The sequence below is a fragment of the Theobroma cacao genome, chromosome 2 (assembly GCF_000208745.1).
Source record: "Theobroma cacao cultivar B97-61/B2 chromosome 2, Criollo_cocoa_genome_V2, whole genome shotgun sequence".
NCBI lineage: Eukaryota > Viridiplantae > Streptophyta > Magnoliopsida > Malvales > Malvaceae > Theobroma > Theobroma cacao.
In genome coordinates, this window is record NC_030851.1 from 5,287,536 (window position 1) to 5,309,643 (window position 22,108).

The 22,108-nt window shown below is 36.5% G+C and overlaps 4 protein-coding genes across 5 annotated transcripts; 2 read left to right on the top strand and 2 right to left on the bottom strand.

Annotated features, from left to right (window-relative positions):
• On the bottom strand, positions 30 to 1,419 carry LOC18607975 (uncharacterized protein At4g06744). Its single transcript, XM_007042425.2, has one exon. It carries the CDS (start codon positions 1,371 to 1,373, stop codon positions 126 to 128), a length of 1,248 nt encoding a protein of 415 aa, XP_007042487.2. The 5' UTR covers positions 1,374 to 1,419; the 3' UTR covers positions 30 to 125.
• On the bottom strand, positions 5,268 to 6,976 carry LOC18607977 (uncharacterized protein At4g06744). Its single transcript, XM_018116373.1, has one exon. It carries the CDS (start codon positions 6,919 to 6,921, stop codon positions 5,422 to 5,424), a length of 1,500 nt encoding a protein of 499 aa, XP_017971862.1. The 5' UTR covers positions 6,922 to 6,976; the 3' UTR covers positions 5,268 to 5,421.
• LOC18607979 (scopoletin glucosyltransferase) lies at positions 14,177 to 19,530 on the top strand. 2 transcript variants are annotated; one of them, XM_018116501.1, is made up of 2 exons: positions 14,177 to 14,201; positions 18,161 to 19,530. In XM_018116501.1, the coding sequence occupies exon 2, from the start codon at positions 18,176 to 18,178 to the stop codon at positions 19,352 to 19,354; it is 1,179 nt and encodes a 392-aa protein (XP_017971990.1). In that variant the 5' UTR covers positions 14,177 to 14,201; positions 18,161 to 18,175; the 3' UTR covers positions 19,355 to 19,530. The 2 variants fall into 2 exon arrangements, with proteins under 2 accessions (XP_017971990.1, XP_017971989.1); XM_018116500.1 differs by lacking the exon at positions 14,177 to 14,201 and having other exon boundaries at positions 17,738 to 19,530.
• On the top strand, positions 14,608 to 19,521 carry LOC18607978 (scopoletin glucosyltransferase). The gene is made up of 2 exons (XM_007042428.2): positions 14,608 to 16,548; positions 19,419 to 19,521. The coding sequence occupies exon 1, from the start codon at positions 15,030 to 15,032 to the stop codon at positions 16,482 to 16,484; it is 1,455 nt and encodes a 484-aa protein (XP_007042490.2). The 5' UTR covers positions 14,608 to 15,029; the 3' UTR covers positions 16,485 to 16,548; positions 19,419 to 19,521.

The window sequence follows — 22,108 nt, forward strand, 5'->3', positions numbered from 1 at the left end:
AACTCACAAAGAGTGGTTCCAATAGAAAAATCACAACAGTCGGAGTACTGCTGTTTATTCAGCTTTCTGAAAACTACATAACGGATAGGCAGGATTATATCATTTACAAATGTAAAAGGAAACGCTTAAGACTTGTGTCTTGAAAGAGTTTTGTAAGTGACTGGAGCTCTCTTGGACCGAGCCCAGTGATGGTCATGCCATGGAGCATTAGGCTTGCAGGGGATGATTTTATATGTTGCAGGGTACGGGCAAAGCCTAATGTACTTCAAGTAGAACTCTGCGCACTCATGCAACGATTTTTGATCAGGAAGATCGTGGATGCAGTTTTGTCTCACGTTAAGAACCCCATTCTTGATCAGCTTCCTGCAAATTGGTCCTACTTTGGTGAAATAGTTATCTGACAATGATAAGTTCTCCAAGTTTCCAAGTGCGCACAGCAGCTCAGGCACCTCCCAGTACAGTAGGTTACTAGCAAAGTTGAGCAGCTTGATCTTCTCCAAGCAGGCCAAGGACCAGGGCAATGGACCCGTCAATAGGTTGTTTTCAACATCGAAAACCTCGAGTTCTTTCAGAAACCCTAGTTCATAGGGTAGACAACCTGATAACTTGTTGTTCAATAGTAAAACTTCGGTCAATGTCGAGTTAAGGTTGCCAATGCTTCGTGGGATTGGACCGGTTAATTTGTTGTTAGCCAAGGTAAGGTAAAGTACCGGTGTGGAACCAAAGTTTTCAGGCAGCGTTGCCGTGAAATCGTTGTCGTTAATGAAGAGTACTTCAAGTGCTTGATTGAAAATTTGTGGAGGGACTGTCCCTGCGAAAGAATTAAAACGGATGTCTAAAAATGAGAGATCTTTTATGCCGAGAACCGTCGTAGGAAATGTGCCTGAGAAGATATTGTTACTTATGTCCAACTCATAAAAATAAGGCAGATTTGAGACATCTGGTACGGAGCCAGTAAACTTGTTTGAGTTCGCATGAAAGATTGCAAGGTCAGGTAGCATATCTATAAAGCCTTGGAGAGTCGGGGCTGTCAGGAGAAATCCATTGAAGTCAATGCCAGCCAGGGCAAGGGCTGATTCATTATCGGGTGGATTGTCACAGAAAAAGCCTGTGTAGTTGCATATATCACAACCAACCCAATTCCCCGTTTTGTTAAGTGGATCTCCTGTGATCGTTCCCTTGAATGCTTGGATTATGGGGTAGACTGCAGCAAGTCGCCTGTCTTTAAAGATTAACTGTTGCGTGCTGACTACCAATGGAGGTGAGGCGGTTAATGGGCTTTCAGAATTCTGGCATAGCACAGAAAGGAGGAACGGGAGGAGAAGAAAGGAAATGTAAGTTAAGGCTTTGCGGAAGAAGGTAAAGTTTTCCATTGATAATGTGAAGAAAAGTGGGGGAGATAAAAGACCAAAAGTTCAAAAGATTGGGGATTAAAAGATCTTGCTGTTGGTGTTATATAATGGTTAGTGTGGTTGTTGGGTATCGTTTTCGAAATGAAAATGTTTTCATTTGCTTTCAGTTAGTGGGCAATGGATGCTTCATTATGTTATATGGTTCCCATTAGCTTTGTTAGGTGAAGATATGGTTTATGCCCGTGATTCAGATTTTCCAATCTGTTTAAAGGTAGGACTTGGAAGATTGTTGTATATTTCTAGCTAGGCCTAGTCTAATCTATTTAGTGGAGTGTACGTTCCTTCATTTAGTATTCACTTTAATTAGGAAATAGTTTTTCTATACCCCTAATGAGAGGTTTTTAGTGCAACACTAGCTACTACACTCCACACTATATACTCGAGCTAAACTAAATTTTAGTGGGCATTTCTCTAAAACAAATTTAACACGATAAAATGAGTACTGGAAATCCATAAGGTTTTCCCCATGACAGCGACAAGCCAGCCGATGATAATAAGGCTACCTGATCTTAAGTCTTAAGGCTTTAATTTTAATTTAATTAGGTCAACCTTGGAGTTTGGACTTGGGAGGACTGGTTAGCATATTTTATCCCGATAGTCTTTGGATAAATACAAGTATGGATTATCAGGGAAAATCATTACTACTATATATGTGTCATAATTTTGATACTACTATCATTTTTTAAAGTTAAACTATACGATAAATAAGATAAATTTATAGATTCATGTTTATTAGCATCCTCCTGAGCCCTGAGTTGGACCCAAATACTCGAACACCACTCGGCTAAAGGGAGAGATCTCTTCTTGGCCATATCCCACCGATCTCGGCCACGTATCTCATTTGCTGAAGGATGTACTTCAATTTCCAGCTCCAGTCGTTGATTATTAAATCATTGCTTCTAGCTTATTATAGCTTCAATGGTTTCCTGGGATTGCCAGGGCTGTGCTCTGAAGTGCCCTGTTCACCGGATTGGTTGAAATTGAATCAAATTCAGTTTTGAAGTTAACCCACAAATTAGCAGCATCAATGGGGCAATTTCCTAAGAAACACCAGAAATCCAACAATTTTGGTTTCCAGACTTGACACTTCTGATAACATACCTCCTACACTTACATTCTTGGTGTTCGATCTGCTGCACCCATTCATCCATGTTTGATTAATTTGCAGCGATCCCGGCCTCCAATGGACCAGGATCTCTATTACCCGAGCCTTACTTTGGGTTATTTCTTGATAAAATTGAAACCAATTAATTTCCTTCATGAATCATAACATAGCAAACATTGTAAACATCCTGCTTAAAAATAAAAAAGGAAAAAGAAAGAAAACTCTGCCCATTAGAATAGTCACGCTACTAATTGCTGAATTGAAAGCTTATGCAAATATTTGGAGTTTACACTTGATCACAAGGAGATAAAGGTGAGGCAACATGATCAAATGGTCACTGCTGCTTGTTGTCAACAAATGATAAGGAGGAAAAAAAAAAAATACTCCTCACCCAATTCCCATCCATTGGTATTGCACTTAGGTGTAGTGACGAGGTGCGTTCATATTTGCGAAAGCGGTAATCCACCATTAAAGTCCAAATTATAGTGCGCCAATAAGTAGTGGGAAAATAGCCTAATTCACAAACGTTGAATGGCATGCTAGAGACCATTGTCATCACCCCCTGCTCTCTCCTGGAATTAATGTCCAAGTCGTCGCCTCCTCAGTCTAAGATTCAAATTGCAATGGAATAACTATCATGATTTTAGGATTGCATCTCCCTGATGTCTAGACTCCAGAGTATAGCTATATATATATATATATATATATGTCATAAACTAGATTTATGATTCGAAAATGAAGCTAGTTTTGTTTATCATAATTGCTATTGGTAAAGGGGTTTAAATGCTAGCCGCCCTAATAAACCAAAAATCATCTATGATTTCTATACCACGGCATTATCAAACCATAAAATTTACTAGGTTCACATGCCACACAACATTTTTTTTTTCTTTCAATGAAAAAAAATATATGAACAGTTGCACTATTGGCAAATTTTGAAGGAGACATATCGAGCCCAAGTTAGAGTACAAAACGGCTTCAACTACATACATAAATGGTTTGCTCACTTGTCAATAGCTACGTCCATCTTGTGCTTTCGAAGGCTCAACCTGTGCCATGTATTTGCACTAGTGAAAACAACCATGTTGCCCATTAAAAAGGACCCATTGCCTCCTTTTATATCCCGGTCCCCTCCTTCTTTCACAACCCTCTTCCTCAGTCTTTATATTCAGATTTCCAAAATTTAATCATTTATATTATAACTGCTTTTTGGGAACCAAATTATCTTGCTTCTTTTTGGATTGCTGAAAACATATGAATCAATTTGGGCCTTTAATTATCACAAATTATATATATATATATATAATCGTAAGAATTCAATATGCTTCGCAATATATGAATATAAATGAAAGCAATTTTCTCTTGATATATTTAAGCTCTTTTTTATTAATATTTTTAGCACTTACTATTCATTTTTTTTTGTAAATAAATGTATCAAAAATAATAAATGAGTAAAAAAATAAATAACAAAAACATCAACTAAACAAATTTTTAGTAATCCACAAAAGGTAAGATTGAGCTAGTTTGTAGAAAATAAGAATAAAATTAAACTTTGGATGATAAAGATCTAATAAAAAATTAAAACATTTTCTTATTTCAATGCGAAAGACTAAATATATTGCTAGAATACAATATTAATTATTTGGTTTCCAATTTATTTTTCTTTTTAGTAACATTTTTCATGAATTAAACAGGACCTTAAATAGTGTTTTAAGTATATTTTAAAAATGTAGAAAAGGAAGTGGCCTTTTGGGCCTTTCTAATATTCAGCGAAGAATGCATAGATTTTTGGGAAAACTAGAGCGAGAGAGGGAGCGCAGTCACGTACTCGTAGTAAAATCAAACTAGAAGAAGCAATTTGGGCCTTTACAACATTGAAGAAGATAATGGTTTAGTGTTGAACCAAAAGGGCCCAAGAAGAAGTTGATGCCCTGGACTCAAAGTCACTGAAAACAAGACAAAATCTTTTTCTGTTTTATATCTCTGATCCTGACAGCAGACTGACCCATGCGGCGAGGTGACTTCCATTAATGTATCGAGGACGGTAATTGTCCCCTTGTGGGCCTTCTCCAGCTCATGCTTTCATGTTTTCAGTATCACAGGCTTACTGCACAAGCAGCTTCCATTATCCTTGCAATTTACAACTGTCGGCAGTAAGCAATGGGGTTAACCTTTATTAACTCTTTTCTGCAAACGCCAGACTCCAGAGTCAATTTCGGAGACCATTTTACTACTATATTAATTACTAAAGAAAAGAAGAAAATTTCCTTAAACTTCTCGTGCTTGATTTTGGCAGCACTTGTTGTTTTTCAGTGCAGAGATGGAATTAATGAGGGGAGAAGAGGATTTACTTTGATTTTGTGTAACCCGATAATTGATGCAAAAATGAAAGCTGGAAAGAAAAAGATTCAAAGAAACATGTTGGACACTTGCTATATTATAAAATCGATTATCCCCAATGTTGGAGAAAAGGTTTGTTTTGCTTTGCTTGGATTTTTGTAGAGTACAACAAGTGGAGCTTTCAAGCAGCTCCTTCTGCAATTATGAATCCGATTGTACCCACAATAACTTCTTTTCTTGCAAGAAATACACATAGAAAATGTTCGCTTAACCTTAGAACATCTAAACTTGTAAAAACTCCATTTATATAAGTGACATTAAAGAAAGGGCAAGGCAATCCCAGTTCCGTTTGAACCACTTCACGAATATTGTAGTGAAAGGAATTCTTGCTAGCTAGGAAACAGGGCTCCTTAACTAGAAGGAAAAAGGAAGTTCATTTATTCACTAATAAATTCAACAGTACACTGAAGTTCTGCATACAATATGAGATAAGTATCAACAGAAAGAAATAGCCAAAGACCCCATCATGATTTTTCTTAATGAGGTCCATCAACAGCAAGGAAATCACAACCGATGAGGAATAAGAGTGCTATAAGTTTTAACAGTTGGGAGGGAAGCAGTTGATTCTTGGTGAGATTTCTCCGTTGAATTGGAATAATCATAACCACCTTTCATGCAAGGAACCCACTTAAAAGATTCCTTCCTCTCGCAACCCAGCGGCGGTCTTGAGAAAAATTTAGCGCACTCATCTTTTGATTTTTGATTCGGCAGGTCCAAAATGCAGTTGTTCCTTACATCAAGTTTCTTTTTCCATATCAATTTCCTACAAGCAGGACCAACCTGAGTGAAATAGTTATTTGCCAAAGACAAATTTTCGATCTTCGGGAGCTGGCAGACTATTTCTGGTACTGCCCCGTAGAACTCGTTGTTGGCCAAATTGAGCAGCTCAATCTTTCTTAGGCACCCAAACGAGTTTGGTATAGGGCCTGTTAACTTGTTGGAGCCTACATCAAACACAGTGGCTTTACTCAGATACCCAATCTCATAAGGCAAGCACCCTGTAAGTTGGTTGTTGAGGAAAAGCACTTCGAGTAGGTTACGAGCTCTGCCAATGCTTGGCGGAATAGGACCAGTAAACTTGTTGTTGGCAAAAGTGAGGTATAGGACTGGTGTGTCGCCAAGATTATCAGGAAGGGTCTGTTCCAAGTTGTTGTTGTTGATGAAGAGCACATCGAGATCTAATTTGAACACTTGTTGTGGAACTTCCCCCTTAAGCGAGTTGAACCTTATGTCCAGGAAGGTTAAATTCGAAGCACCAAGAACTTCCATCGGGAAATCTCCATTAATTTTGTTGTTGCTAAGGTCAAGCTCATACAAATATTTAATTTTGGATACTCCAAACGGAACTGTACCGGTGAAGTTGTTGGAGTTGGCATGAAATATGGCTAGATCGTCCAATTTATCAATGAAACCATCAAGGGGAAGGCAGGAACCATGCCCAGCCAAAAGAGCAGCATTGAAGTCTACTGCAGCAACTGCTTTTAGCTTAAGGTCAGGACGCGTTGCACAAGTGAAGCCTTTGTATTTGCAAACATTGTTGCCTTTCCATGTTTTTGCGTAGCCCTTGGGGTCACTAAAGATTTGTGTCTTGAAATTTTGGATCACAGGGTAAGCTTTTGCAATTAGCGGGCTTTCAAAGCAGCCATATTGTGGGTCTCGGTATTTACATGGAGGTGGTGGCGGCGGAGGGGGAGGCGGCGGCGGCGGTGGCGGTGGGGGAGGCGGCGGCGGCGGTGGCGGGGGCGGAGGCGGCGGCGGCGGTGGGGGAGGCGGCGGCGGCGGCGACGGTGGGGGTGGACATTCAGGTTCAGGCGGGGGAGGAGGGGGTGGACATTCCTCGATGTGAGAAGGGGCAGGAGCTTCCCCACCCCCGCCTATGATTATTTCTAATGTTTCCCTGTTTGTCCCAATTAATGGATCAACACTAGGCACCCCATGATGCAAACATGAGTGAAAAATGATAGTGAACAATAGAAATGAAGTAGAGAGAGAGAGGGCGCGCATTTTTTCCTTCTCCCCTTCGCAGGATCCTTTAGAGGATGCCTAAAAAGCAAGGGCAGATATATAAGGAAAAGGAGTAGACCATAATTGAGGGAAGTCAATCTTCACGAGCATAAGCTAAAAACAAATAAAAACCTACTCCTACTTGTCCTGGTGTGGGGCTGTTGCCCCATCTTTGTCCGAGAATGACATGCTCTCTTAACTACTGCTTGTTATGCTCGATTCCTTCCATAATAGATGTTGCCTCAATAACCTTTTGGTAGGTCCTAAGTTGTTATCCTATTGATTTAGTCTCTGCCAGCTGTTTATAGTATCAAATACATGCGTACCTAAGTACGTACATTTAGGAAATTTTAGATTTGAACTTTCAAAAGGTTACATGGAGGGTTCATCCAAATGAGCAAGGGCACATTCCATACACTAGGGCTCCCTTGAAATTTTGGACCACTACCTATCACTTAGTTCTATAAAACCAAGAAACAACCAAGTGCTTTCCCTTCAAAATAACACATCAAAAAGCGAAGGACGATGGGGTGGGTCGGACCATTGGTTTTCGATGTTTAAAAAGTGTGTTGAGGCCCATGCTTTTGATGGGAATATCACCAAATCGATACAAACATCGAACCATTTTTGCAATGAAGAACGATTGATTTGTCCGGTTCAAGGAGCTACACCATTCTGTAATTTCAAGTTGCATAAATGGGACAAAATCAACAATGGCCTGCCAGTCCTACCTCACATGCAGAACAAACCCAAGTCAATAATTCAGCATATTGAACTTTCAAAAGGTTAAATACACAGAACTTTTTCCCATTGCTACAATGTGATAATATCTCTAATGTGCGGTGGCCATAAGGTGGAGCTGGGGTTTCCGAGCTAGCGAATGGCAGTCAATGTTGTTGCGACGTGCATTTCATCTTCGATATCTCTATCACAGTACACTAAAAAGCACAAGCGAAAATTCAAAAAGGTGGTTATGTTTTTTTTTTTTTAAAGTTTACATTTGCATAAAACAGGGAGAGGATGTAGGAAAAATAACAAAACACAAATATAATATAAAAAAGTTTGAGACGTGATTTCATTATCTTTAAAAATAATTTTCACCTTTTAAAGTATGAAATTCGATGCAAAAAGACTGTAATGGTTATTCTTCAATACTTAAAAGACCCTAAACTCTATTACCTGTACGAACCTAATTTATGAGATCTCCAATCACATAGGTTGGGTTACTATTTTTTGTTGATTTCTTTAATTGGTTTAAATCTCATTCCGTTCGATGTATCATTAATCAATTTTCTTCCAAGAGTTTTATTAGAAGATAGTTCAAATTCAGCTATGATTTTACATAATTAATGGACATAATTCTATCTCTAAGTAGCTATTTTACTACATCATGTCTCAAGCGAATATATCTATTCTAACTATTGAAAGTTTTATTTTTTGTAGTGGCTATTGTCGCCTAGCAATCACAATGCATAAACATTGAAGGTGTTAGTTTCACTCCCAACAGGATATTTGCTCAGAGGTTTCTTAATCACTCAGCCTCATTGCCAACCAACTCTAAAGTTACAAATTTTGGTTCCATTGTAGATTTAGCAATTATTATTTGTTTGGTTGATTTTCAAGTTACAGCACCCTTATCAAGAGTGAATACATATCCACTTGTGGATTTTGTCTCATCTGAATGAGATCTAGTTAGCATCACTATATCCTTCTAATACAGCAAGAAATCCATTATATAAAATATCATAGCTTATAATACCTATCAAATATTTTAATTACTTTGCTCAGGGCAGTCTAATGATCTTGATAAAGACTTTGAGTATATCTGCTTAGTCTACACACAATATAAGCGATATTAGGTCGAGTATAATCATCAAATGCATCAAACTCTTAATAATCTAAGCATACTTAGATTGAACCATACTATTATCTTTATTTTTTTTAATTGGATATTACCATTATAAGAAATATTCACATGTGTGATATCAAAATGTTCAAACTTTTTAAGTAACCACTCAACATAATGCTCTTGTGTTAGCATTAAATCACTATCACATCGTATGCTTTTAATATCCAAAATAACATTGACTTCTCTCAAATCTTTTATATCAAATTTAGAAATCAAGAAACATTCTGTTTTATTAACCATATCAATGCATGCATAAAAAATAAGTATATCAATTCATTTAAATTTAGTGGCAACAAAATCATGCCTATAATTACCAGCTCATGTAATCTCAATTGGCAATTAATCATTAGACAAGTGTTCAAATCATGCTCAACAACCAGATAATTATCAAAGTAATGTTCAAATCTAGCATATTCCGTAGCTCAATAAACCATATTCCTACTTATATCAAATGACAGTGAATTCATGCTTTCATGCAAAATGAATTATGCAACAGCAACATTTTTATTGAGAAAGCAAAATGGAAGAAATTCCTTTTAAGTTATCTGCTTGCTGTCTCTATATGCTTGTTGTAAAGTTAAATCAAGTAACATAAACAATAATATAGAATTCATATTAGAATTGGCCAAACTATGGCAATGAAGTAAATTAGAGCCATAATAACTGTCATAGCTTATCGACTTCATTAATTTTATCATAAAATCTTGTTTTTAGAAAAAATCACCATCAATCCATCATTGCTTTTTTATTTTGAAATTTATTGTTTATTTTTCAACATATAGCAGATTATATTTTTCCTTATGATAAATAGGAAAACAATTAATATTTTGAAATATTAAAAAGGTTCTACCATTCTTTAACTCAAGAAAATAAAAAACCATAAAAGAAAATAAGTAGATAAAAGAATATATCAAGAAAGTAAAATAAAAGTAAAAAATGCAGATGTCACATACAAATTTTACCTATAAATTACATCCCGATGAAAGTTAAAAGTGCAGATGTCATAGGTTTTGTGAACATAAGATATTTTGCTAGAAGAGCAAAATACCATGAACGTAAAGACCAACCACTTCTTGAAAATTATCTTTAAGATTGGTGGAAAAATAGCAAAGTACATAAACAATACAAGAAAGTCTGAGGCATGATTTTACTGTGTTTAAAGATAATTTTTGTCCCTTCAAAGTACGAAACTCGATGCAAAATGATTATAATGATTATCTTCAAAGACTCAACAGACCCCACAAACCAGTAAGGGATTGCGGGAACAACAAAAAAACTTTTTTAGAGAAAAAAGAACATAACTAAAAAGCAAGAAAAATAGAGAAAATATGCAGAGGAGATGAAAAAGCTGTTGGCGTATTGTGACTGAGGTAGAGAGGCTATATTTATAGGTTGGAGTATAAAGTTAACATTACAAAACATCAACATAAAATCAATTGAAAATAAAAGGGTAATAAGGAAAAATATACTTGAGTCAAATGATGTTTAAGAGAATGAGGAAATATCAAGCTTAGTTCGATTAATGATATAAGTTGAAGCAAAAAGTTAATGTTACAAAAAATAAGCATAAAATCAACAAAAAATCAAAAGAAATCAAGAAAAATTATGCTGAGTCAAATAACGTTTAAGAGAATTAAAAAATATCAGGTTCAATCAGATTAATAATAAAATTTGAAAAATAAAACTAAGTCAAATAAAGTTAACAAACTTAATAATAAAAATTGAAAAATAAGACTAAGTCAGATAAAGTTAACAGACTTAGTCATTAAGATTGTTTCAACTATTAAAGGTTGAGAAATAAAAATTATATACCAAAGTACAAAACTATACTTAATCATAGCTCATGTGTAAGGAGAATCTGTATTTTCTTAAACCCTGGTCTAATCTCGTGTGTGCACCAAACCTCTTTCTTTTTCTCCTTACAACAAATCCATTATAAATCTTCATATATAAGACACTCACTTCTTTTATTCCTCCACAGAGAGTCAATTTTGTTGCCATGTGCATTTCATCTTCATCGAAATGGACAGCACAAGCGAAAATTCAAAAAGAAGACTGTCGTTGATGCAATAAATCTCGTCTGACCCTTGCAAAGTTAGAAGTGAAATGGACAGCACCAGCAAACATCCAACACCGTCCCAGCCCGCGGCAGCACAAAGGCCTGCTAACTTCGCTTTGGCATGTCGTAGACTCGCAGTTATGAAACCAACTACACTGTTAACCAACAAACTGCTTGAAATACTAAATAGTTACTGTATTTTTTTCTGGCAATTAGTATGAACTTGTTGAGCATGTGAGTGATAGGGTATGAACTCAGGATGGATGAATACGCGCATGCATAAATTATAGAGGTACTTACTAGTGTTCATATTGAAAACCCAAAAAAGAGATGGAAATTATGCAAGGAAAGAAAGAGTAATAAAAAAGTAATAATGTGGGGAAAATAAGAAAGACACAAAAAGGGTACGTACTATGATTACTGATTTAATGAAGACAAATTTATCTGATATCATTATCCCTTGGTTTTTTCCAAAAGAAAGATTCGTTGATTAACCAAACTGCAAGTTCGAATTTCTCATTGGTATTCTATGGATGAGTCAATCCCTATATACCTGATAGCTGTGGGACATCTCTCTAATAATATCAAGTGATGTCTTATCCAACGAATATATGACGCGAATCCGTTATTGTTTAAGACGGACAGGAATTCCATCTTCTTGCAACTTTAATGATTCCATTATAAAGAAGTTCTGCAAATTGTTACAAAGGAAACCACCAATTGGCAACTCAAAGTCCTCTGAATTATTATAAATAAAGAAACAACAAGGGACCTTTTCCTTTGGCAAACGCGTTTTCGCTCAACCATTAGTTGATTGAAGCTTTGATTTGAGAGGAAGAATTTCAAGAAATGAAAAGCCTTTTTGATTGTGGTTCGACTTAAACATTGCGAGTCAAAAAGAAAAAAAAAAGAAAGGGAAGAAGAAAAAGAAAGTTGTATCATCCACTTTTAAAAGCAAACAGTCGTATAGAAAAATATTTAACAAAAAGAAAACCCCACTTAATAAACTTTTCTCCTATTCAATATTCTTCTTTCAATCCCTCTTTAAACTAAACAGTACATATATATATATATTATATATATATAATATATATATATATATATACTATATATATATATTTTTAAGAATTTGATGAGAAGGCAATANAAGGAGATATTCTTAATGATTAAAATTTAAAATTTCATGTTCAAAGTTTCAAATTATCGAACAAAAAAAAAATTTCTTTCGTGGTATAATACGATATCACATGTTAAAAAAGACATATCAATATTGGAATCTAAAATAAAATAAAAAACCCAATTTTATGACATCAATTACTAATCCAATCCACCTTTCTTGCCAACTCATTAATGCAAGATGGGGCATCTAGAAAACATTATATAGCATTCAAATATACATAATTGTGATTTATCTTCTATTTTGGGGGGCAAGGCAAATGTGTTATGGATATTTGAGACGTTCGAATTGGACTGCTACCTCGGCGTCTCCTTTCTTCCACTTTCGGGGAGGTTAGGGTAAATAAGAAAATAATTTTCTTTCCATCACGTAACAATGTGAATTCTTGAAAATGAGGTACATTTTTTGTTATTTAAAGAGCCCATTTGAATCCACCCACCGTCAATAAAAAATGAAAAACGAGATACATTATTAGAGAAAATTAAAAGTTGTTAATGGGTCAACTTAACCTATAAAGATAGGAGATGAAAGCCGGATATTGAATTTTATTTTATTTTTATTAAAACTAGTTAACTACTAAGGTTTGGTGGGCTATAAATGTTTTTTACAGCATAATGAAACAGCAACAAGTCAAATTATATAAGAAAACCAGAAGAAATGTCATCAGTTTGATGAGAAAGCCAACATGGCATGATAAGACATTATCAGATTAGATTATCTTGCCTCAGCACTCACTAGCACGTGCGTCCTTGCTCCATTTGCCAACGTTGTTCCTCTAACCTCCTCGAATGTTGGCATCAGATTTCCTGCATGTGAACCAGCAAATTCAGCCTGCCTGCCTGCATGCAACATTTCCGCATTTCTGCTATATCAATATATATATTTTATTTATCTCCTTTCAAGCAGCTAATAGTAATACCGTCGAAAGTGAGTGGCAGGAGAATAGGGACGCAGTTGGAATCCCTTGTAATTTGTATTGTGTATGAAGAACTGCAATTGTAGCATTGTCATATGACAAAAGCCACCATACTAGTGGGTAGACAAATTTGTGAAAGCAAATGGGTTGGTTTCCGTAAGCAAGTAGACGGGTGATGACTGGTGACCCACACCCATTTTTGAAACAACCTCAAGCCCATTAATCAGCCGAAGCTTTCTTTTCATGGTTATATAACTCAGGAATCCAGTCTTAATCACTCTATAGACCTTATCTCCGTCTGCTAGAGGCCCATTCGGCCTAGTGCTATTTAGAAGGGATGCCAGAATTTCCTTTGCCCTTTTCGCACCCTTCTCTCATTGGTCAAGAGAATTCAGCAAACCCAAGAGTCCTTGCATCGATATTCACGGATCTAGGCTGTCCCTAATAGACTTTAAATCCAAATCGGATAAAGTCACAACATTTTCTTTTAAGACTCCTTGCTAACCATTCAAAACAATGAGTTAGTACATTGTATATGGACTTGAAGCTGTATACCAAATGTTTTTTCCACAACAAAGATGCCTAGCACAACAAATTTTTCCACATATATAGACAATAAGTCCAATCAAATTATGACAATTAGCTCTGGTCCTGAAAAACCCTGCTACGACCTTTCTACATAATTCAGTTTAGAAAGTATACTCGCAGTCCAAGCACACAAATTCAACATACTTACCAGGAAGTTTACCATGCCAATTATCAATACGTTTCTTATGCTTCAAGCACCTACGCTGTTTGAATTTAACTTTCTATTGTCTTTCCACCATTTTGCGTTTGTATACAATAAGAAGCTCAACTTCTAAATTGTTTGCCAATCAATTTAACCCTGTTTCTTCCACTGTCATTCTTCTTACACACCTTTCATTTAGCCTCTCGTAGTCCTAATTACAACGCTAAATGGCCTCAAAATCACGTCAGCTTCATATCATATTCTTGTCACAACTTGCCCATGGGCACTTGATTCCGACAGTGGACATGGCCAGACTATTTGCTAGGCATGGAGTAAAGGTGACAATTGCTACCACTCTACTCAATGCTCATCTCTTTGCCAAAACAATTCAGAGAGTAAGCGAATCAGGCTTTGAAATCGGCACTTACATAATCAAATTTCCTTCAGCTCGAGGTTGGGCTACCTGAAGGATGCGAGAATGTGAGTTCCCTCACTTCTTGTTAAGCCCATTACCCAGCCGAAGATTTTTTGTCAAGCTTATAAGTTATATAACTCAGAAATCCAGTTTTAATCATTATACATAGACCTTTTCTCTGCCTGCTAGAGGCCCATTAGGCCTATGGTTCTATTTAGAAGAGTTGCCAGAATTTCCATTTCCCTCTTCGCCTAAATGATATTGATGACTTTGCAGGTTGTGCATACCCTTCTCTTTTATTCATGGATCAATGCTGTTTAAGGAAAGATTACTGCTTTAGTTCCCATTCAATTAGATAGCTTTCCCTAGTTGACTTTAAATGCAAATCAGATAAAAGACAAAGTTACAATTTTTTCTTATAGGACTCCTTGCTAACCAAGCAAAACAAATGAGTCAGTACACTGTACATGGACTTGAAGCTGTACTCCTAATGTTTGCTAGATCAAAGATGCCTAACACAAAACAATTTTTTCCACATATACAGACAAATAAGTCCAATAAAATGATGACAATTAGCTGTGGTCTCCTCACGTGGTTTGAATTAACCCTGCTCCGACCTTTCTACATATTCAGTTTAGAAAGTATACTTGCAGTCCAAGCACACAAATTCAACATACTTACCAGGAAGTTTATCATGTCAATTATCAACACATTTCTTTTGCTTCAAGCACCTACGCTGTTTAAATTAAAATTTTTATTGTCTTTCCAGCATTTTGCATTTGTATATAATAAGAAGCTCAACTTCTAAATTGTTTGCCAATCAATTTACCTCTGTTTCTTCCACTGCTATTCTTCCTACACTTCTTTCATTTAACCTCTTCTAGTCCTAATCACAAGGCTAGATGGCCTCAAAATCACGTCAGCTTCATATCGTATTCTTGCCACAACTTGCCCATGGTATCTTGATCCCGACAGTGGACATGGCCAGACTATGTGCTAGGCATGGAGTAAAGGTGACAATTGCTACCACTCCACTCAATGCTCATCTCTTTGCTAAAACAATTCAAAGAGATAGGGAATCAGGCTTTGAAATCAGTACTTACATAATCAAATTTCCTTCAGCTGAGGTTGGGCTACCTGAAGGATGCGAGAATGCGAGTTCCCTCACTTCACAAGAAATGCAAACCAAGTTCCTCAAGGCTGCTAACCTTTTCCAACAACCACTTGAACAGCTCCTTGCAGAACTCCGCCCCGATTGCCTTGTGGCTGGCATGATGTTTACATGGGCTACAGATGTTGCTAGCAAGTTCGGAATTCCAAGGCTGGTTTTTCATGGGACAAGCTGCTTCTCCATTTCTATCGTTGATAGCGTAATACGCCATGCACCCTACAAAAAGATAGCAACTGATTTTGAATTCTTTGATGTGCCCGGCCTTCCGGACCAGATAAAGATGACAAAGATGCAGCTTCCAGATTTTATGAAAGAAGAAGGGGGGAGTGAGCGGAGAAAGATGATGAATGAAGCTTTAGAATCAGAGCGGATAAGCTTTGGAGTCATCGTGAATAGTTTCTACGAGCTGGAACCAGCATACAGAGAACACTACTCCAAAGTTATGGGAAAGAAGGCATGGCAAGTTGGTCCTGTCTCACTCTGCAATAAGGACAGCGAAGATAAAGCTGAGCGGGGAAACGTAGCCTCGATTGATAGACATGAGTGTTTAAGATGGTTAGCCTCAAAGAAGCCTAACTCAGTTCTCTATATATGTTTCGGAAGCTTGTCCAGGTTTTCAGCTGCTCAGCTAAATGAGATGGCTAAGGGTCTTGAAGCTTCTGGACAGAATTTCATTTGGGTTGTGAGAAAGGTAAATGATGAAGACAAAGAAGAGTGGTTGCCAGAAGGATTTGAAGAGAGGATGGAAGGGAAGGGTTTGATAATAAGGGGATGGGCACCCCAAGTTCTAATTCTTGATCATGAAGCTGTAGGAGGGTTCATGACTCACTGTGGCTGGAACTCAACACTCGAGAGTATCACTGCCGGGGTGCCAATGGTGACTTGGCCTCTCCACGCTGAGCAATTTTTTAATGAAAAGCTTATTGTAGATGTTCTAAAAATAGGAGTCTGTACCGGAGCCAAGGAATGGTCTAGATGGGCAGATGATACAAAGATTATAGTGACCAGCGAAGACATACAAAAGGCAGTGACTCAGTTAATGGTTGGCGAAGAAGGTGAGAAAATGAGAAACCGAACTAGGGAATTGAAAGATATGGCGAGGAGGGCTGTGGAAGAAGGGGGATCATCCTACTCTGATTTGAATGCTTTATTAGATGAATTGAGATTGAACTGCCTTCCAAAATAGCTATCAAATGCTGCTACGCCACTTCGTAAAAAATTGTACTACTATAGAAAAGAAAGTAATAAAACTTAGTTAGCATTCATTGCTGTTTGGCTGGAGGTCCATTATTTGAACTATGAATTGAAATTTTTTTCCTTTCAAAGTGTGCAAGTCTGCATACCCTTTGTATCACAGACCAAGGAAATCCATGACGTCAGAATCAGATTAATTTTTGGACATTTGAAATCAGGCGTCCATAGCAACGTATTGAAGCTGGTTTAGACTCACAACCAAAAATTTGTTTCCATCTGGACTTAAAACCCAAATAGAATAGTGTCTGAAAGACAGTCCCCCAATGGCAACTTCCTTTCTGCTATATCAATTTTTCACTTATTTATCTCCTTTCAAGCAGCTAATAGTAATACCTTCGAAAGTGAGTGGTAGGAGAAAAGGGAAGCAGTTGGTATCCCTTGCAATTTGTATTGTATATGAAAAACTGCAATTGTAGAATTTGTCATATGACAAAAGCTACCGTACAATTGTATGGACAAATATGTGAAAGCAATGGGTTGGCTTCTGTAAGTAAGGAGACGGGTGATTACTGATGATCCACAACCATTTTTTAAGCCTATTACCCAGCCGCAGATTTCTTGTCAAGCTTATAAGTTATATAACTCAGAAATCCAGTTTTAATCATTACACATGGACCTTTTCTCTGCCTGCTAGAGGCCCATTGGACCTATGGTCCTATTTAGAAGAGTTGCCAGAATTTCCATTTCCCTCTGCGCCTAAATGATATTGATGACTTTGCAGGTTATTTATACCCTTCTCTTTTATTCATGGATCAATGCTGTTTAAAGAAAGATTACTGCTTTAGTTCCCATTCAATTAGATAGCTTTCCCTAGTTGACTTTAAATGCAAATCAGATAAAAGACAAGGTTACAATTTTTTCTTAAAGGACTCCTTGCTAACCAAGCAAAACAAATGAGTCAGTACACTGCATATGGACTTGAAGCTGTACTCCTAATGTTTGCTAGATCAAAGATGCCTGACACAAAACAATTTTTTCCACATATACAGACATATGAGTCCAATAAAATGATGACAATTAGCTGTGGTCTCCGCACGTGGTTTGAATTAACCCTGCTCCGACCTTTCTACATATTCAGTTTAGAAAGTATACTTGCAGTCCAAGCACACAAATTCAACATACTTACCAGGAAGTTTACCATGTCAATTATCAACACATTTCTTTTGCTTCAAGCACGTACGCTGTTTAAATTCAAATTTTTATTGTCTTTCCAGCATTTTGCATTTGTATATAATAAGAAGCTCAACTTCTAAATTGTTTGCCAATCAATTTACCTCTGTTTCTTCCACTGCTATTCTTCCTACACTTCTTTCATTTAACCTCTTCTAGTCATAATCACAAGGCTAGATGGCCTCAAAATCACTTCAGCTTCATATCGTATTCTTGCCACAACTTGCCCATGGTCACTTGATCCCGACAGTGGACATGGCCAGACTATGTGCTAGGCATGGAGTAAAGGTGACAATTGCTACCACTCCACTCAATGCTCATCTCTTTGCCAAAACAATTCAGAGAGATAGCGAATCAGGCTTTGAAATCGGCACTTACATAATCAAATTTCCTTCAGCTGAGGTTGGGCTACCTGAAGGATGCGAGAATGTGAGTTCCCTCACTTCACAAGAAATGCAAAACAAGTTCTTCAAGGCTGTTAACCTTTTCCAACAACCACTTGAACAGCTCCTTGAAGAACTCCGCCCCGATTGCCTTGTGGCCGACTTGATGTTTTCATGGGCTACAAATGTTGCTAGCAAGTTTGGAATTCCAAGGCTGGTTTTTCATGGGACAAGCTGCTTCTCCATTTCTATCGTTGATAGCGTAATACGCCATGCACCCTACAAAAAGATAGCAACTGATTTTGAATTCTTTGATGTGCCCGGCCTTCCGGACCAGATAAAGATGACAAAGATGCAGCTTCCAGATTTTATGAAAGAAGAAGGGGGGAGTGAGCGGAGAAAGATGATGAATGAAGCTTTAGAATCAGAGCGGATAAGCTTTGGAGTCATCGTGAATAGTTTCTACGAGCTGGAACCAGCATACAGAGAACACTACTCCAAAGTTATGGGAAAGAAGGCATGGCAAGTTGGTCCTGTCTCACTCTGCAATAAGGACAGCGAAGATAAAGCTGAGCGGGGAAACGTAGCCTCGATTGATAGACATGAGTGTTTAAGATGGTTAGCCTCAAAGAAGCCCAACTCAGTTCTCTATATATGTTTCGGAAGCTTGTCCAGGTTTTCAGCTGCTCAGCTAAATGAGATGGCTAAGGGTCTTGAAGCTTCTGGACAGAATTTCATTTGGGTTGTGAGAAAGGTAAATGATGAAGACAAAGAAGAGTGGCTGCCAGAAGGATTTGAAGAGAGGATGGAAGGGAAGGGTTTGATAATAAGGGGATGGGCACCCCAAGTTCTAATTCTTGATCATGAAGCTGTAGGAGGGTTCATGACTCACTGTGGCTGGAACTCAACACTCGAGAGTATCACTGCCGGGGTGCCAATGGTGACTTGGCCTCTCCACGCTGAGCAATTTTTTAATGAAAAGCTTATTGTAGATGTTCTAAAAATAGGAGTCTGTACCGGAGCCAAGGAATGGTCTAGATGGGCAGATGATACAAAGATTATAGTGACCGGCGAAGACATACAAAGGGCAGTGACTCAGTTAATGGTTGGCGAAGAAGGTGAGAAAATGAGAAACCGAACTAGGGAATTGAAAGATATGGCGAGGAGGGCTGTGGAAGAAGGTGGATCATCCTACTCTGATTTGAATGCTTTGTTAGATGAATTGAGATTGAACTGCCTTCCAAAATAGCTATCAAATGCTGCTACGCCACTTCGTAAAAAATTGTACTACTATAGAAAAGAAAGTAATAAAACTTAGAAGTTTGAAAGGGATGAATTATAAAGATATTAGGCTTTAGCATTCATTGCTTTCTCGCTGGAAGTCCACTGATTGAACTATGAATTGAAATTTTCTTCCTTTCGAAGTTTGCAGGTCTGCATAGCCTTTGTATCACAGACCAAGGAAATCCATGACGTAAGCATTCATTTTGAAATCAGGACATCCATAGCAACGTATTGAAGCTGCTTTAGACTCACAACAAAAAATTGTTTCCTACTTGACTTAAAACCCAAATAGAATAAAGTCTGAAAGAGAGTCCCCCAATAGCAACTCCCTTTCCATGTATAGTCAAATTGCACCTTGTTAAGAAAAACAATTAGTCAATGACACATAAGCAATGCAATCTTGACATATTTTGTTTTGACATCCATTGAATTAATTATAATTCATTCTTGAGACAACTTTGTCTCATACAATTTTGACATTCTTTCCTGCGGCACCAAGTGAAATTACAATCCATCCATGAGACAATTTACCTTATGCAATCTTGACATTTTTTTTTATTTGTCTCAATACCAATTGAGATTAAAGTTCATCTACAACTTTGTGTCATGTAATTTTGACATTTTTTTTGTTTGTCTTAAATTATTTCAGAAATCTTCTAAGAGCCTGTTTGGTCTAGTTTTTTTTAAGGACAATTTAAGCTCTTATCATCATCAAGCATAATAAAGCTTTAAGAATTTGCCATTGATTGGGCCGATTGTGAGGAGTAGATCCTAGCAATAAATCTTCTTTACTTCAAATGCAATTTCATAATTTGGACTTCTTCAATTATTGACGTCAACTAATTAGTTTCAATATCACAAAGATTTGAATTATCTTTAATTGACGAGACTTTTGTTTTGGGTTAACTAAATTTGGCAATAAAATCAAACTGTCTACGTTTATTCTAATATGAAGAATCAAGTCAAAATGTAGTTTTTTTTTTTATGTCTTAATTTTTGCCTAAATCGTCCTTTTAAGGATTTTTCAACTTAATGGGTTTTTATTGTTAACTCTTAACTTCCTAAGTCGTCTTGTTAAGAATTTTTGACTTAACAAGCTTTTTTATAAGAGAAGTTTAGGCTCTTGCTAAGGAGCAACTAATCTTCAAGAACTGTAATGCTTTAAAAATTTGTCATTAATTGGGTCGTTTGTGAAGAATAGACCTGAACAATAAATCTTCTTAACTTCACTTGCAATTTGATAGTTTAAATTTTTTTAATATTTGACATCAACTTGGTAGTTAAAACGTCACAAAGATTTGAATTATTTTTAATTGAAGAGACTTTTTTTTTTACTTGACAGAACTTGGCAATGAGACCAAGCTGCCTACGTACCTTCTAATACGAAGGATCAAGTCATAACATAGTTTTTTTTTTTTTTACGCTCTAACTTTTGTTTAAGTTATCCTTTTACGGTTTTTCAACTTAATAGGTTTTTATTTTTAAGTCTTTACTTTTGCCTAAGTCATCTTGTTAAGGATTTTCGACTTAGTGGGTTTTTTTTAAAAGCAGTTTAGGCTCTTACTAAGGACCAACTGATCTTCAAGCATAGTAATGCTTCAAGATTTTGCCATTACTTGGGTTGATTGTGAAGAGGGTTTAGGCTTTTATCGAGGAGAAACTAATCTCCAAGCATAGTAACGCTTCAAGAATTTACCATTGATTGGGCGGATTATGAAGAGTAAACCCTAGCAATAAGTCTTCTTTGCTTTACTTGCTATTTGATGATTTGAACTTTTATAATTTTCAAAGTTAACTTAGTAGTTTAAACATCACAAAAATTTGAATTATCTTTAATCAAAGAGACTTTTTTTAAATGAAACTACCTACGTACCTTCTAATATGAATAATAATGTCATAATATAATTCTTTTTTTTTACACCCTAACTTTTGCCTAAGCCATCCTTTTAAGGATTTTTCAACTAAACAAGCTTTTATTATTATTTTATCCTATCCTCCATGGATAGATAACAATCTTTTGAAGAGAGAAAAAAAAAGAAACAAGCTTTTATTTATAAGTCTTAACTTTTGTGTAAACCGTCTTGTTAAAGAATTTTTACTTAACAGGCACTCTTTTTAAAGGTAGTTTAGGCTCCTACCGAGGAGCAATTGATATTCAAGAGTAGTAACACTTTAAAAATTTGTCATTGATTAGGCCGATTTGGAGGAGTAAACCCTAGCAATAAGTCTTCTTTGCTTCACTTGCAATTTAATAGTTAGAACTTCTTCAATTTTCGACATCAAACTAATAGTTTGGATGTCGAAAAAATTTGAATTAGCTTATATAAAAAAAGATTTTTTTTTTTGAGTTGATTAAACATGACAATGAGACCAAGTTGCCAACATATCTACTAATATGAAAGATCAAGTCATAACGTAGTTCTTTTTTTTTTACGCATTAACTTTTGCTTAAGTAGTCCTTTTAAAGATTTTTCAACTTAACGGACCTTCATTTTTAAGCCCTAACTTCTACCTAAGCCTTCTTGTTACAAATTTTCAATTTAGTAGGCATTTTCTAAAGGGTAATGTGATACCCAATACCCTCATATAGAAGTCAATATGACCTTATCAACGAGACAAATGGTTAATGGATGCTGATTTAAGTACCAAAGGATGAAGACGGGTGAAAATAATATTTTAAGATAAAATATTTTACATGTGAAGAAATAATAATAAAATA